The following is a 14,836-nucleotide window of genomic DNA, read 5'->3' on the forward strand; positions in this document are numbered from 1 at the left end:
CACTTGTGCATTTTTCTGTATCACCTAACCTGCTATTAATGACTTCCAGTGTATAATTTTCATTTCAGCTATTAATTCTTCAGTTCTGATTGGTTAATTCTTTTATGTTCTAAGTCTTTGTTGAAGCTGAGTTCCTCCATTCTTGAGTTCACTTCAGTTCAGTCACTCAGTCGTGTCTGACTCTTTGCAACCCCATGGACTGCAGCATACCAGGCTTCCCTGTTTATCACCAAACCTGGAGCCTACTCAAACTCACGTCCATCGCATTGGTGATGCCATCCAACCATCTCATCCTCTGTTCAATGAGCATTTTAATGACCATGTCTTTATACTCTTAATCAGGTAAACTACTTACCTTCATTTCATTAGTTTTTTTCCTCATGAGATTTTATTTTGCTCTTTTGTTTGGAACATATTGCTTTGAATTCTCTATGAAATCAAATGTTACCTATCCCAGTCTTCCTGGTGTACTGTGTGGGAGCAGCCCTATGCAGTGTGTGCCTAGTTGCTTTAGTTGGAGAGCTACACATGAAGTGAATGGGTACCACATCTTCTCAGTTGCAAGCAATGGCTTCTCCCTAGTTCAGTGGTGGTTGCTGCCATTATGTGGGCAAGTCCATGACCCAAGAAGCCCTGAGGGAGCTGGGCTTCTCCTAGGAGCAATGGAAATCTGCCAGGGCAGCGGGGGGGTGGGTGGTGCGGACATATGGCCAGGGCTTGAGGGGAAATGTGGAACACTTCAAAATTTGTGTCATCCTTGGGCAGGAGCCATGCCCTGTATCATTCCAACATCAGAATATGCACTACTGCAGCAAGAATTAGACCTTATTTTTCTGATTTTATCCTTAATATTTTCTAAGAAAACTGAACATTTTCTGAGAATACCATTGAAAAGCTTAGTTCAAACTCTTCCCTTTGTCTTCATATTGCTTTGTGTCTCCCAAATACTATAGGACAGGTGAAAAAATTCTTATGTTAATCTGATGTTTTTTTCCTTTGTATACTTATTTTTGCTTCTTACTTGCAGAGTAACCAAAATGCAATTATGTAGTTTTCTCACTTGTTTTCTCTCTTCTAATCTTTTAATCTGGAATGCTTTATTAAACAGTCACTATGCAGATGGTGACTGCAGCCATGAAATTAAAAGACGCTTACTCCTTGGAAGAAAAGTTATGACCAACCTAGATAGCATTTTCAAAAGCAGAGACATTACTTTGCTAACAAAGGTCCGACTAGTCAAGGCTATGGTTTTTCCAGTGGTCATGTATGGATGTGAGAGTTGGACTGTGAAGAAAGCTGAGTGCTGAAGAATTGATGGTTTTGAACTGTGGTGTTGGAGAAGACTCTTTTGAGAGTCCCTTGGACTGCAAGGAGATCCAACTAGTCCATTCTGAAGGAGATCAGCCCTGGGATTTCTTTGGAAGGAATGATGCTGAAGCTGAAGCTTCAGTACTTTGGCCACCTCATGCGAAGAGTTGACTCATTAGTAAAGACCCTGATGCTGGGAGGGACTGGGGGCAGGAGGAGAAGGGGATGACAGAGGATGAGATGGTTGGATGGCATCACCAACTCGATGGGCATGAGTTTGAGTGAACTCCGGGAGTTGGTGATGGACAGGGAGGCCTGGTGTGCTGTGATTCATGGGGTCAGAAAGAGTCAGACACGACTGAGCAACTGAACTGAACTGACATCTCATTCACTAATCTAGAAGATATTTATTGTAAATCTACTTTGTGCCAGTCACTGTGCTGGGTATTTGATAGTGAATAAAATACACATTTCACTTTCATATATATAGTTCACCATCTATTAACTACTTATATTTATTCTATGTGGCTCCAACTCTTCCCACACAACAGTTATTCTGACTTTTGTACCCCTGTACTAGTATATGACCAAGCACTTTTATGGTTACTCTACTTGAATTTTCTTGATGTTTTAGTTTTACACTTGTATTCTGACTTTTTTTTTTTCCTACTCTCACTCTTAAAAAATAACCTAAAATGCTTCAAATGTTAAGAGATGAATATGGAAAAAATCTACACTTTGAGCACATTATACACATACACATATATTTTGAGCATGTGCTGTTATTATTTTGACTACACTAACAAAAGAATCTACAAGATAATAAGTTCCTTTGTAAAGAAAAAAATCACTCTCAGAATGTTCTTGATTCTCCATCATACCCTCTTCTCTTTCTTGGAACTTCTAAGAGAAAAGGTAGCATCAACAAACCTATTATTTGAGTACTTTTGTTTGCTGAGTATATGGCTTTCCTGGGTGTCTCAGGTAAAGAATTTGCCTGCCAAGGCAGGAGATGCAGGTTCAGTCCCTGCGTTGGGAAGATCCCCTGAAGAAAGAAATAGCAACCCACTCCAGTATTCTTGCCTGGAGAACCCCATGGGGCCTGGGTTGCTACAGTCCTTGGGGTTGGAGAGTCAGACATGACTTACTGACTGACCAGCAGCAGCAGTAACTCACTGAATCTTTACAGTATGGGACAAACACTATCACAGAGGCTTGCTCAATCAGTTGGTTAATCATGAAGTGACAGAACAAGAATCCAAGTCTATCCAGCTTCATTTTGCGTGCATACACAGTAGCTCCAGAATTGAAAGGGATGTTGTAGGATATATTATACCTCCTTTTTATAGGCAGAGAATATTCTACTTTTAGATATATCATATTTTATTAATTCATTCATCTAATGGACATGTGTGTTGTTCCACTTTTTGACTATTATCAGTAATTGCTATGAACATCCGTGTACAAGGCTTTGTGTACATATTTCCACTTCTGTTGAGTATAAACATACACCAAAGATGAAAACTGCCTTGTCCTATGAGCTGTATTTTTATTGTTGTGTTGCAAGTTCTTTACACAAATCCTTTACCAGATACATTACTTGCCAAAATTTTCTCCCACCATAACAGTTGTCTCTTCACTGCAGATTGTGTACTTCAAAGCAAAAATTTTAAAAATTTTGATGAATCTCAATTTGTCCATTTTTCTTTCATTGCCTTTGCTATTGGTTGTCATATCTAAGAAACTATCATCTAATACAAAGTCACAAAAATTTATCCCTACATTTTCGTCTAAGAGTTTCAAGATTCAGGCTCTGAAGTTTAGGTTTGCAATCCATTTTAAGTTTATTTTTGTTTATGATGTGAGCTATGGGTTCAACTTCATTCTTTTGCATGTGGGTATCTAGTTGTTCCAAAACAATTTCATGAAAAGTCTATTCTTCCTTCATCAAACTGCTTTGGCACCTTTGTTGAAAATCAGTTTACCACAAATTTCTGGACTCTCAATTCTATTTTATTAATCTATATACCACAATACATTGTCTTCATTTGTCTAGTTTTGTATGGGAAGGAACATTTTATTAGCCTTTTTAGACAGCCATAGAGATTCACTGAAGTGAATATTCACTCCAGTATTCTTGCCTGGAAAATTCCATGGACAGAGAGGCCTAGTGGGCTACAGTCCATGGGGTTGCAAAGAGTCAGCCATGACTGAACACCTGGATATTCATATTTGAAACAGTACCAAAATGGACAAACGGTGGTTTCCTAAAGGTCAGCTGCAGTGTAGAATCTGGAATTCTGTAAACTTCTACCCTGCTAGAGTTTTATTCCCTTTTCCACTCATGGACCATTTTGTAATCCATGCAGAGAGCATCTGGAGAATATTGATTGTTTCGCAGATTATCCAAATGTTGACACATTTCTTTATACACTATAAAAAATAAATTGTTAAATCAGCACTGATTTTATTGGAAAAGTATCAGGATGTTGTCATGCTACCATGTTAAGAGGCAAGTTTTCCAAAACTGCAACTTTCTCTTGAAAGCTCAAATTTTAGTAAGTACTGTTAGCTTTCTACAAAACACTCCCAGTGTGAAGAACCCTGGTTTGTCTATTATCCGTCCAAGCAGACATGTTCAATGAAAAAAGTGACTAGTCCAGTTTGTAACTCACACAATTGCATAATTGCCTTTCCCTAAAAGAATCATCACATTTCCTTATGAAGCACAGTACTTTATGCCTATTTTTCATTTTGTCCCACAGAATATTAAAGGCATGTTTTAAGGTCAAAATTAATTAAAAATTAACTTATTCCTTCATCAGTGACATTTGAAATGAAATGGATTAAAAAAAAACTGGCATGTGGTGAAGACTGTAACAAACAACTAGTTCAGTTTGGTGCTACTTCTTTGATTCATGCTAAGGTAGCAGCATTTTTACCCATCAATGATTTTGTAACAACAATAAAACTTTGAACACATTGAAAAAGACAAATAATAACTTACAGTTATGAGAAGTTTTGACCTTGTAGGCCAAAGAAAGTGTCATGGGGAATGTGGTCCACATGGGGGCTATGGTCCACACTGAGAACCACTGATCTACTGAAGATATCTAAGCAATGACCACCCAAAAGACAGTAAGACCTGTGTGTCCTAGTGGAAGTACACAATGCCACCAGTGAAGCATTCTTGTCAGAGAATCAATCTTGAATGTGACCAAGTCTCTATACATAACAACTAGTTTATGGACTAAACAGGAAACATAAAATGACAACTACAGAAATAATCAACAAAACCTTTTACGTGGCAAACTTTTTAGAACAGAAGAGCTGGTTCTTCAAAAAATAAACTGGAAAAAAAAGAAAGTGGAAGCAGAAACCTATATATTAAAAGAGGATTTAAAGACAAATCAAGCAACTGTAATATATGAAGCTTATCTGAGTCCTGATTCAAGAAAATTATTTTTAAAAATTTGTTTTGAGAATGATTACATTCTCCGATATTAACTAATTTAAATTTTTAGATGTGAAGATACTATAGTTCTGGTATTTCAGAAACACATACTAAAACATTTAAAGTGAAAGTTAAGTTCCATAATTAAGGATTTCATAAAATTCCAGGACTTCAGAAATTCCAAGTAAAAAACAGGCAAGTGCTAACTGTAGGTTAGGACAGTGCACTAAAGAAACTACCCTACTAATAAGGTGCTGTTTATTGTAAACTGGTATATGTATTGTAACTTTTCTGAAGAATAACCATACCCTCTCCCAGCCCCTCATATCCACTAAAGTAGAATCAAGGACCCCAAGAAGAAACTCTGCTTTGAGCAATTCCAATAAACCTAGAAGGAAAACATATTCTAGAGAGAATTAGAACCTTACCTGGGATTTTTTTCTAAGAAAAAGCTCACAGATCATCTAATGTTGAAGATATTCTGTGGTACTTCTTCAACACGTACTTATTTAGTACCTATTATTTTGTTTGCTACAAGCTCCAGCAAGGCTCTAAGGGAAATACAAAAATAAGACATCTCTTAGTCGGTAACATAGACAATCTAATTTTGAGAGACACACAGTGGTTGTATAGTTTTACTCTAATACGTAATTACTGAGTTATTTATTTAACTACGTGGTAATTGTGACAGATCTGAATTTCTGGGTTCCTCAAAGACAGATGCTTTGTGTGAAAACTACCTAGGAAACAATCAGAACAGATATGATAAATGAGGAGGATCACAAAAATCCCTGCTCACAGATACATCTCCTTCCTGCAGATAAATGTGATATATCCTATAAGTGAAAACAGCTATTTATTGGGTGCTCTTGCCTTGACTGTCTGCTTAAATACATAAGATTTTATCATTTTGATCTATCTTCCTAGAGAAATTTTGATATTGTAGAAAAACATTTAAAAACTCATAATTTTATGGAATGTCTATCACAAAGCAAGCAGTATACAAGGTAGGGAGGGGGTGTAAAAGGAGTGAAAAATTTTAGGGGTCTCTTTTTTCCTTTATGAATTGTACAGTCTAATGGGGGTAAAAAGACAGATGGTGACTATGAAAACAACATAGTTCAACTTAAAGGTGGAAAAGGAGGGTAATTTTATATTTTTGTTTACATTTAAAATTGTTTCTATATGTCCCAATACAATCAACATAGCTTGCATATACCACCACACTGAGAAAGGCATATTATTAGAGAACACTTGCAGATGTTTTATGAAGTAACTTGGTAAAGAGGTGGAGTTCTGTTTTGAGAAGGATGAGACTGAGAAGTATCAAAGAGATGAAAGCAAACTACACTTTTAGACCATGGAGTAATAATGATGAACTTGAGTAATCTAAAAACAACACTTCTTTGGAATGAGAAATGCAGTTTTCAGGTAAACTGTTACTTTCTAGAATTAGTCAAAAAAGTTAATGAATAGATTTGTTTCCAAAAAGTGACTAGGAATTGGTACAGAAATCATCAGTAGTCATTATACTTGAAAGTCAATATACCATGGGGCTGAAGAATATAGATAAAAGCCTGTTTGGGTTCAAATCCTAGTGCTGCTCCTTACTAAGTATAAGAAACTGAGATAACAAGTGCTTGTTATCCTGTTACCAGCATAACAGGATGACAATAACACCTATTTCATAAGATTGTTTTAAGGATTAAATGGGTTAATACATGTAAAGTATTTAGTGTAATATCTGATACATATTAAATACTAAATAAATGTTCTATTACTACTATTATCATGAGGATATAATCAATAAAAAATTAAATATAAGTAGAGAACCCATATCCCTGTTTTCTGACATAATAAGAAATAGATCCAAAAATAAAGACACAGAAAGAAATCAAGATCATTTTAAACACTGTACAGGAGATCAAAAAGTACAGGTGTACAAGACAGTTCATTAAAAAAACATATTTTGTTTTTGATATTGTGAAAAAATTAACACTGAAAATACTATTTTTCAGAATAATTAAACTCAGTAAAACATCTGTAAACAAGAATAAATTTATTTAATTTCTTTTAAAGATTTAATGATATACAAAATGTATATAGTATATTTTTAATACATTTTCTCCCCCCCCCATCAATATTAAACACTATTTGAACAGCTTATCTCTTTTTGCCTTGTCTGTATCTATGAGATACACTACTGAATACAAATAAGATTTACACTGCTCCCTCCCAAATAAAAATTAAAATTAGTACCTAGGGGGAAAAAAAAGAAAGAAAAAAAAAAATCAAAGCACAGAACTTTAGACAGATGAAAAGCTTTTCTTATTGTTGAGCATTCAACAATATCTGGGGCTGTTAAATTACATTTTATTGGCATAAAGTTGCATTGCAATCTCCCAACATCACATAATGATAATCCCATTCAATTTCTTAAGTACCACAAACATTATTCATGTTCAAATGTTCCTACACAATTTTAAATATATGCAAGAATTCATGTTTACATTCTGATTTGATATACTGGTCAATAAAATCTTTTGAAAAGTATGTAACTTCCAAGTTGTCACTATATATATGATAGGAAAAAAGCACTTTAACTTTTCTCACAAGGGAACTTCTCTCGAACAGTGAGTTAAGTTTTTCCTTTGATATATTTAGGTTATAGCAATCTAACATGGCTTTCTTCTACTTAACAATGTCTTGAGAAAACAACGTATTTTAAAAAAATTATACTTTTGCACAATTTGGGCTCTATTTAACAAAAAACTGGCTCTATCTTTTAAATAGGAGCCTAACCCTGATTCATAAAGTCCCTCTTAGAAAATGGTTTTCAGCCTGGGCTTCCTATATCCCTGTAGAGCTAGAAATATATAACAAGCCTCCTTTCCCATGGCCAACAAGCATCTAGTTGGGCACTAGTGACATCACTGAACACACTAAAAGACATTGAGGAAGACATCTGACTGCCATTGAACCAAAAGACTGGGTGACTTCATTTCACTAGCTGAATGGCAGTAAACCAGCTGCCAATAAAATCTGCAGACACCTAACTTTGGTTAATGGTATTGCACCACACAAAGAGAAGGTTATTACCCTCATCAGAACAAAGTCAAATGAAATTCTCTGTTAAAAAGAGCCCTTTAAAAAGTTATAAATACTAATTTTTCTTTACCTTTAAAATTTAACAGCTGCCAGCTGTATCATATAGGGAGTTCTTGACTGACTAGTTTAACTGGGCCAAAAGAATATTGACCTTTTAACTGTGCTAGATTCAGCACACACTCTTCTGTATTATCAAACCATTTCCTCCTAACAGAAAAGTGACACAGTAACATTTTTGTGAGGTGTAATCAAAACCAATGATTCAGTAATATTATAACATCAGACGAATAGAATTAGTTGATTCTGATTCTTTGGTGGAATTTCCAGGCTGAAGAGTCAAATCAGAAGGCTCATCCTGAGGAAATATTATTTTATCAGGTGTATAGTCATTCCTCTTCAGATCTATATTAACAACCCCAACAAAAAAAGAAAAGAAGAGTCAGTATTGCTTAGAAAAAGAAAATTAAGAACATTTCCTAAATCAATTTCCCTCTAAACATGCCAGATCTATTTTTTACAATATTGTTATAAATTCAAAAGTCACAAAATTTATATGCATAAAAATGAAATCATTCAACAAATAATTATGTTCTGACTATGAGTTAATAACTCATGTAAGCAGAGAATGTTAGCACTGAACAAGGCAGATAACAGTCCCTGTTCTAATGGAACTTATGTTCTTAAGGGTGAAGAAAAACAAACAGAAAAATAACAGAATTATGAGCAGTAACAAGTGCCTTGAAGAAAACAGTGTGAAGAGGGTCAAGTGGGAGGTGGTATATGGTGATTCTTTTAGACAGGGCTGGGCAGAAGAGCTGCAGGAGATAACATGTGAGTAAAGACTTGAATATTGAGAAATACTGAGAATACTTGTTGGAAGGACTGAAGCTGAAGCTCCAATACTTTGGCCAACTGATATGAACAGCCAACTCACTGGAAAAAGACCCTGATTCTGGGAAAGACTGAAGGCAGAAGGAGAAGTGGGTAACAGAGGATGAGACGGTTGGATGGCATCACCAATGCAATGGACATGAACTTGGGCAAATTCTGGGAGACAGTGAAGGACAGGGAAGCCTAGAGTGCTGCAGAACATGCGGTTGCAAAGAGTCAGACGACTTGGCAACTGAGCAATAACATCAATTGAGAAATGACCTATCAAAGTCCCAGGAAGAAGAGTACTCTATGCAGAGAGAAAGTTGATTACAGACTATAGAAAGGAAATAGACTTGGTGTGTTCCAAGAATGACAAGCAGCAGCATGGCTTGCAAGTAGGGAAAGACTAGGAGAAAATGAGGTCAAGCAACAGTTAATTACCAAAAGTTGTCAAACTACAGCCTGTGGGCCAAATCTGGTCTGCCCTGTTTTTGTAAATAGTTTTATTGGAATGCAGCCGTACAAATTTGTTTATAGATTGTCTATCAATAACCTCAGATATGCAGATGACACCACCCTTATGGCAGAAAGTGAAGAGGAGCTAAAAAGCCTCTTGATGAAAGTAATAGAGGAGAGTGAAAGAGTTGGCTTAAAGCTCAACATTCAGAAAACGAAGATCATGGCATCTGGTCCCATCACTTCATGGGAAATAGATGGGGAAACAGTGGAAACAGTGTCAGACTTTATTTTGGGGGGCTCCAAAATCACTGCAGATGGTGACTGCAGCCATGAAATTAAAAGATGCTTACTCCTTGGAAGAAAAGTTATGACCAACCTAGATACCATATTCAAAAGCAGAGACATTACTTAGCCGACTAAGGTCCATCTAGTCAAGGCTATGGTTTTTCCAGTGGTCATGTATGGATGTGAGAGTTGGACTGTGAAGAAAGCTGAGTGCCAAAGAATTGATGGTTTTGAACTGTGGTGTTGGAGAAGACTCTTGAGAGTCCCTTGGACTGCAAGGAGATCCAACCAGTCCATTCTAAAGGAGATCAGCCCTGGGATTTCTTTGGAAGGAATGATGCTAAGGCTGAAACTCCAATACTTTGGCCACGTCATGTGAAGAGTTGACTCATTGGAAAAGACTTTGATGCTGGGAGGGATTGGGGGCAGGAGAAGAATGGGATGACCGAGGATGAGATGGCTGTAATGGCATCACTGACTCGATGAACATCAATCTGAGTGAACTCCGGGAGTTGGTGATGGATAGGGAGGCCTGACGTGCTGCGATTCATGGGGTCGCAAAGAGTCGGACACGACTGAGCGACTGAACTGAACTGATGGCCGTTTCTGTACTACAATGGGAGAGCTGGGTAGCTGTGACACAAGTCACATGGCCCACAAAGCCTAAAATACGTACTTTGCCCTTTTTTTTTCCTGGTTGCACCATGCAGCATGAGGGATCCTAGTTCCTCAACCAGGGATTGAATCCATACCCCTTGCATTGGAAATGTGGAGTCTTCACCACTGGACCACCAGGGCAGTCCCTATTTCTTTTGCCTTTTACAGAAAAGTCTGCTGACCTCTGATTCAGGGGACATAAGCAAAGGTAAGTACACATTACAGTAAAATCCACTGGAAGGTATTAAGCAGTCTTAAGGGAGGAATGTAACATAATCAAATTTATTTAAAATGACCATTCCAATTGTCATGAAGTCTTCTTTGGGGACAATGGGTAAGAATCTAGGAAACAAAATAGTGGCAATGATGAAAAGAAACTGATAAATTCTAGGGAGATTTCAGAATTTGAGCAGACAGAATTTGATAGATTGGTTATGAAAAGTGAGGGAAAAAAGGAACTGGCTAGCTTTTAGGTTTTGAGCCTGAGCAACTTGGTAACCATTAATGAGACAGGGAAGTAGAGTTTTGTGGGAAGGGAAATGAAAGTCAAGAATTCTGAAGTGAACATGTTACTTGAATCTAGAGCCTGTTATACAGAGTGAAGTATATCAGAAAGAGAAAAACAAATAGTGGATTCATATGGAATCTAGAAAAATAGCACTGATGAACTTACAGTAAAAAGGCAGGAACAGAGACACAGACAACAGACTTGTGGACACAGCAGAGGAAGGAGAGGGTGGGATGAATTGAGAAAGTAGCACTGACATATATACTGACATACACTGACTACCGTGTATAAAGCAGATAGCTAGTGGGAAGCTGCTGCATAACAAGGAGCTCAGCTCAGTGCTCTGTGGCAACCAAGAAGGGTGGGATCGGGGAGAGGTGGGAGGGAGGCTCAAAGGGGAAAGGATATATGTATACTTTTGGCTAATTCACATTGTTGTATGGTAGAAAACAACACAACATTGTTAAGCAATTATCCTCCAATTAAAAAAAAAGGTAATTCAAGTAGCAATGAAAGAAAGGGAATACAGAAACAGGAGCTCAGCAAAAAAGTTAGTCTTGAGTTGAATTTGGTACTAATAGCATGGGGACTGCAGATATAGCTATGGGGCAGGATGAGCTTGACATTACAGACACACGGGACACTGGCTGCAGAACTGAAAACCTTGAGAGAGTAGTATCCAATTTACATTTTAAACCAGAGCTGTCCATAAACCCTTCTACCTTTATTTCCATATAAAACCGAACTTGCGTTCAGTTAGGCAAATACACGCCAATTGAAAAACAAGAGGTAACTAACACTCAGAATATAAACTGTTAATTTTAATTTCAGCAACAGTCTATGTTCAATGATCCAAATACATACTTACTACAGTATGAACAATTTTTGATAAACTTTAAGACTTTGCATTAGGCCTTAAGGAATGCAAATTAATTTGCAGCTGAACTGTACACAAAGAATAGACAGAAACATAATTATCATTCAATTCACAATTGCAGTGTTAACTAATGGTGTAAACATGCGCAAATCATGTAAACTCTTATTTTATATTCTGCAAAACAATGTGATTTGGACTGGATTGCTTTTAATGTCCCTATTAAGCTGTGAAATCCTGCTTATAATGATAATTTAAAAAACAGATATGCTATTAAAAATTGCATTGTATCAAAAACCAAGTAAAAATTGTATTTGGGCTGCCTGTTAAATTCACCACTGTATGTTCCACTTCTCGCTAAAATAGACAAGAATATTCCATCTTCTCTTTCACTGATTATAACCTTTTACATGATATATACAGCAACTACCTGAGATTTCTGAAAAGTGACAGCAGATATATAGGAAGGAAAATCTGAACTTGAAGAATGATCTATATGGTGGTGAATTTCCTGTTTTTGGTTCTTTTTCCATCTCTTATTTTAGGCTTAGACTTGAAGATAGCTCAATCACAGAAATGTACAGTGAATGTGGACAAAAAAGCTCCAAGAGTTCCCAGGTTGAGGATAAGGAAGGAGGACCTGTGGGATGGAAAATGTTGAGGGGAATGCTCTTTTTATTTTTCTCTTTGCTCTTCTGCCCTTTACCTAAGACAAACCCTAGTCAAGAAGAGGCATTCCTACAGTGGTGGAAGCAGGGAAAGCACCCACAACTCCAAGAGAAAAACCTCTCTGACCAGAAGAACTGAGAATAGGTACCTTTTGATCCAAAAAGTATTACTGTCAGCACCAGAAATGGACTAAATTACAGAAAGTATATGATAGCACAGGGAGGCCAAAATCCTGGCTTTCTAGTCAGCATACCAAAAAAAGAAAAATAGAGGCCCTTGGGATTCACAAAGTATGGAAGAAATCATGGAGAAGAGGAAAATGGAGAGACACCCTCAATTTGTGCATGATACCCCTTGAGTGGCACACAGGTAGAAAGACAGCACGGCATAGGCTTTGAGAATTAAACTATGGTGCAGACCTTTGTTCATGTTCCAGACTTGACCCTGTTTGCCACATATTAGAGAAACTTGAATGATAATGCAAAGGTTTTATTTTTTATTTATTTATTTTTAATTAATTAATTTATTTTTAATTTTTACTTTACAATTCTGTATTGGTTTTGGCATAGATTGACATGAAACCAAACCGACACTGGACTCAGAGTCACACAAAAGACAGACTGTGATTTGAATTTAACAGAAATGGTTGCATAATAACATCAAAAATCTCAAGAGGATTCAACAATTCAAAATTGTCTAGAGGATTTTTAATAAGATCTCAAATCTCGTAATATTTTAGATGAAAGGCCAGACCCTGCGGCCATGATGGGAGGCCCTTCCTCTTTCCCACCGGCGGGAAAATCCCTAACAGAAGGATCCTTCCAGATCTCGGGGACCAATGACAGCATACTTGCCAGCTAAAGCTGCCCCACCCCAGCCACATAGGACCTATCAGCCCACGACACCTTGACCTAACAACCTATCCGAGTTAGTTCAGTCGCTCAGTCATGTCCGACTCTTTGCGACCCCATGAATCGCAGCATGTCAGGCCTCCCTGTCCATTACCATCTCTGGGAGTTCACTCAGACTCATGTCCATCGAGTCCGTGATACCACCCAGCCATCTCATCCTCAGTCGTCCCATTCTCCTCCTGCCCCCAATCCCTCCCAGCATCAGAGTCTTTTCCAATGAGTCAACTCTTTGCGTGAGGTGGCCAAAGTACTGGAGCTTCAGCTTTAGCATCATTCCTTCCAAAGAAATCCCAGGGCTGATCTCCTTCAGAATGGACTGGTTGGATCTCCCTGCAGTCCAAGGGACTCTCAAGAGTCTCCTCCAACACCACAATTCAAAAGCATCAATTCTTTGGCGCTCAGCCTTCTTCACAGTCCAACTCTCACATCCATACATGACCACTGGAAAAACCATAGCCTTGACTAGATGGACCTTAATTGGCAAAGTAATGTCTCTGCTTTTGAACATACTCTCTAGGTTGGTCATAACTTTTCTTCCAAGGAGTAAGCGTCTTTTAATTTCATGGCTGCAGTCACCATCTGCAGTGATTTTGGAGCCCCCCAAAATAAAGTCTGACACTGTTTCTACTGTTTCCCCATCTATTTCCCATGAAGTGATGGGACTGGATGCCATGATCTTCGTTTTCTGAATGTTGAGCTTTAAGCCAACTTTTTCGCTCTCCTCTTTCACTTTCATCAAGAGGCTTCCTAGCTTCTCTTCACTTTCTGCCATAAGGGTGGTGTTATCTGCATAGCTGAGGTTATTGGTATTTCTCCTGGCAATCTTGATTCCAGCTTGTGTTTCTTCCAGTCCAGCGTTTCTCATGATGTACTCTGCATAGAAGTTAAATAAGCAGGGTGACAATATACAGCCTTGACGTACTCCTTTTCCTATTTGGAACCAGTCTGTTGTTCCATGACCAGTTCTAACTGTTGCTTCCTGACCTGCATACAGGTTTCTCAAGAGGCAGGTTAGGTGGTCTGGTATTCCCATCTCTTTCAGAATTTTCCACAGTTTATTGTGATCCACACAGTCAAAGGCTTTGGCATAGTCAATAAAGCAGAAGTAGATGTTTTTCTGGAACTCTCTTGCTTTTTCGATGATCCAACAGATGTTGGCAATTTGATCTCTGGTTCCTCTGCCTTTTCTAAAACCAGCTTGAAAATCAGGGAGTTCACGGTTCACGTATTGCTGAAACCTGGCTTGGAGAATTTTGAGCATTACTTTACTAGCATGTGAGATGAGTGCAACTGTGCAGTAGTTTTAGCATTCTTTGGCATTGCCTTTCTTTGGAATTGGAATGAAAACTGACCTTTTCCAGACCTGTGGCCACTGCTGAGTTTTCCAAATTTGCTGGCATATTGAGTACAGCATTTTCACAGCATCATCTTTCAGGATTTGAAACAGCTCAACTGGAATTCTATCACCTCCACTAGTTTTGTTCGTAGTGATGCTTTCTAAGGCCCACTTGACTTCACATTCCAAGATGTCTGGCTCTAGATTAGTGATCACATCATCATGATTGTCTGGGTCGTGGAGATCTTTTTTGTACAGTTCTTCCATGTATTCTTGCCACCTCTTCTTAATATCTTCTGCTTCTGTTAGGTCCAGACCATTTCTGTCCTTTATCGAGCCCATCTTTGCATGAAATGTTCCCTTGGTATCTCTAATTTTCTTGAAGAGATCTCTA

General features: G+C 37.8%; 1 protein-coding gene across 1 annotated transcript in view; it reads right to left on the reverse strand.

The window, feature by feature from the left end:
* Nucleotides 1-6,890: 6,890 nt before the first annotated feature.
* Nucleotides 6,891-14,836, reverse strand: part of TRPM7 (transient receptor potential cation channel subfamily M member 7) — a 109,326-nt gene continuing 101,380 nt past the window's right edge. Inside the window, exon 39 of the mRNA XM_040226500.1 lies at nt 6,891-8,272. Coding sequence (XP_040082434.1) covers nt 8,142-8,272 — 131 coding nt within the window. The 3' untranslated portion in view covers nt 6,891-8,141. The remainder of the gene's footprint in view (nt 8,273-14,836) is intronic.

Source organism: Oryx dammah, unplaced genomic scaffold (assembly GCF_014754425.2).
Source record: "Oryx dammah isolate SB20612 unplaced genomic scaffold, SCBI_Odam_1.1 HiC_scaffold_26, whole genome shotgun sequence".
Taxonomy (NCBI): Eukaryota; Metazoa; Chordata; class Mammalia; order Artiodactyla; family Bovidae; genus Oryx; species Oryx dammah.